The following is a 3,028-nucleotide window of genomic DNA, read 5'->3' as shown; positions in this document are numbered from 1 at the left end:
CACCCTACACATCCCCACACCCTACACATCCCCGCACCGCACCCTACACATCACCGCACCCTACATATCCCCACACCGCACCCTACACATCACCGCACCGCACCCTACACATCACCGCACCCTACACATCCCCACACCGCACCCTACACATCACTGCACCGCATCCTACACATCACCGCACCCTACACATCCCCGCACCGCACCCTACCCTACACATCCCCACACCCTACACATCCCCGCACCGCACCCTACACATCACCGCACCGCACCCTACACATCACCGCACCGCACCCTACACATCCCCGCACCGCACCCTACACATCCCCGCACCGCACCCTACACATCCCCGCACCCTACACATCCCCGCACCCTACACATTCCCGCACCCTACACATCCCCGCACCCTACACATCCCCGCACCCTACACATCCCCACACCCTACACATCCCCCGCACCCTACACATCCCCGCACCCTACACATCCCCGCACCCTACACATTCCCACACATCACCGCACCCTACACATCACCACACGCAGGAACCGGGAGAGTTGTGCGCAATTCACTTTATTCAGAAAAAGGACTATAAGCAGCGCGCCCGTCTCTTCACATAAATACCGGCAGCGGTCCCCACGGTCAGCCCCACCGCCACCCTCACACCATGAGCGACTAGTCAGAGCAGCACACCGCGTCCTACACGAGAGGAAACCGTCCGATCCTACAGACAGGAAGTGCTTTATTGTCTGCTGAAAAGATGGCATTACAGGGTGGGGGCGTGGCCTCTTGGAATGTCGCTACAAGGAGAAAGAAGAACGCTAGTGGGAACATGTGATTTACATGGAACACGCCAGGGTGTATGGAGATGGGTGGGACCAGTAGGCAGGGGGCGTGGCTATATTGCGTCATCATCCAGCCAGTAGAACAATCTGGAACCAGCCCAGGGAGCAGGACACGAGGCGGGGCCAGTGCATAGTCACGGGGGGAGGGGCTTCTATCCGGGGTCTCCGTCCACTCCAGGCGGCACAGGGGGTTTGGTCCATTGTGAATCTCTCAGGGTCAGTACTTTCCCAGGACGGTGGCCAGCAGCGCCATGCGCACGTACATCCCGTTCTCCACCTGGCGGAAGTACGCGGCGCGGGGGTCCGAGTCTACTTCAAGGCTGAAGGGGGAACAAGAGAGAAGATTAAAAGACATCACAGTGGAGGGGTTCACCTAATACTGTCCGGGGGCTGCAGAGGGGGGGGGGGGGGGACGGACGGGGCGGGGCGGCAGAGGGGAGGGACGGGCGGGGCGGCAGAGGGGAGGGGACAGGCAGGGCAGAGAGAGGGGGGGGGGGGCAGGCGGGGTGGCAGAGGGGGGGGGGGGGGACAGGCGGCAGAGGGGGGGGGACAGGCGGGGCGGCAGAGGGGGGGACAGGCGGGGCGGCAGAGGGGGGGGGACAGGCGGGGCGGCAGAGGGGGGGACAGGCGGGGCGGCAGAGGGGGGGACAGGCGGGGCGGCAGAGGGGGGGACAGGCGGGGCGGCAGAGGGGGGGACAGGCGGGGCGGCAGAGGGGGGGACAGGCGGGGCGGCAGAGAGGACATAAGGGCTCAAAGAAGACCTACATACACCCTTTAATACATACACCCCGACCTCTGACCCCACTGCTCCCCCGACCCATCTGCTCCCAGATCTGTTCCCGACCTCAGACCCTGCTGCTCCCGATATGTTCCTTGACCTCTGACCCCGCTGCTCACCTGATCTCATTGACGCGCGGCAGCGGGTGCATCACCACCATCTTCTTCTTGGCGCGGGTCATGATGTGTGGAGTGAGGATGAACTGTCCAAAGCACTAAACACAGAAATGAGGAGGTCATCATTAACACAAGCCCCTCCCCAGACACCCCCATCACCATATTAACCACACCCCCACCATATTAACCACACCCCCACTCACATTGTCGTAATCCTCCTTGCACTCGAACCTCTCCTTCTGTATTCGGGTCATGTAGAGGACGTCAGTGTCCGGGAGCGCCTCCTCAATACTGTCAAACTCCTCCTACAAGAGCGAGAAGGGTCACCACCATACGGGGGGGGGGGGGGGGGCCACCACCATACGGGGGGGGGGGGGGGGGGGGAGGGGCCACCACCATACGGGGGGGTGGGGGGGGGGGGGGAGGGGCCACCACCATACGGGGGGGGGGGGGGGAGGGGCCCCGGGGGGGGGGGGGGGGAGGGGCCACCACCATACGGGGGGGGGGGGGGGAGGGGCCACCACCACCACACGTACGGAGGGGAGGGACCAACACCACCATACAGGGGGGAGGGACCAACACCACCATACAGGGGGGAGGGACCAACACCACCATACAGGGGGGAAGGGACCAACACCACCATACAGGGGGGAGGGACCAACACCACCATACAGGGGGGAGGGACCACCATACAGGGGGGAGGGACCACCATACAGGGGGGAGGGACCACCACCACCACCATACAGGGGGGAGGGACCACCACCACCACCATACAGGGGGGAGGGACCACCACCACCACCATACAGGGGGGAGGGACCACCACCACCACCATACAGGGGGGAGGGACCACCACCACCACCATACAGGGGGGAGGGACCACCACCACCACCATACAGGGGGGAGGGACCACCACCACCACACAGGGGGGAGGGACCACCACCACCACACAGGGGGGAGGGACCACCACCACCACACAAGAGCGAGGACCGTCACCACCACTGCACAAGAGCGAGGACCGTCACCACCACTGTACAAGAGCGAGGACCGTCACCACCACTGCGTAAGAAGAGGACCGTCACCACCACTGCACAAGAGCGAGGACCCTCACCACCACTGTACAAGAGCCAGGACCGTCACCACCACTGCACAAGAGCCAGGACCGTCACCACCACTGTACAAGAGCCAGGACCGTCACCACCACTGTACAAGAGCGAGGACCCTCACCACCACTGCACAAGAGCCAGGACCGTCACCACCACTGTACAAGAGCCAGGACCGTCACCACCACTGTACAAGA

General features: G+C 63.8%; 1 protein-coding gene across 1 annotated transcript; it reads right to left on the bottom strand.

Annotated features, from left to right (window-relative positions):
* Window positions 1–716: 716 nt before the first annotated feature.
* On the bottom strand, window positions 717–2,036 carry LOC130315284 (CAD protein-like; the record flags this gene model as incomplete). Its single annotated transcript, XM_056552752.1, is given in 3 exon segments — window positions 717–1,157; window positions 1,735–1,829; window positions 1,935–2,036. Coding segments are annotated over 3 exon segments (300 nt in total), but the record flags the coding sequence as incomplete, so codon positions are not given.
* Window positions 2,037–3,028: the final 992 nt, after the last annotated feature.

Source organism: Hyla sarda, unplaced genomic scaffold, assembly GCF_029499605.1.
Source record: "Hyla sarda isolate aHylSar1 unplaced genomic scaffold, aHylSar1.hap1 scaffold_1861, whole genome shotgun sequence".
Classification (NCBI taxonomy): Eukaryota; Metazoa; Chordata; class Amphibia; order Anura; family Hylidae; genus Hyla; species Hyla sarda.
The sequence above is the reverse complement of the archived record's forward strand: the minus strand, read 5'-3'. Positions and strand labels throughout refer to the sequence as shown.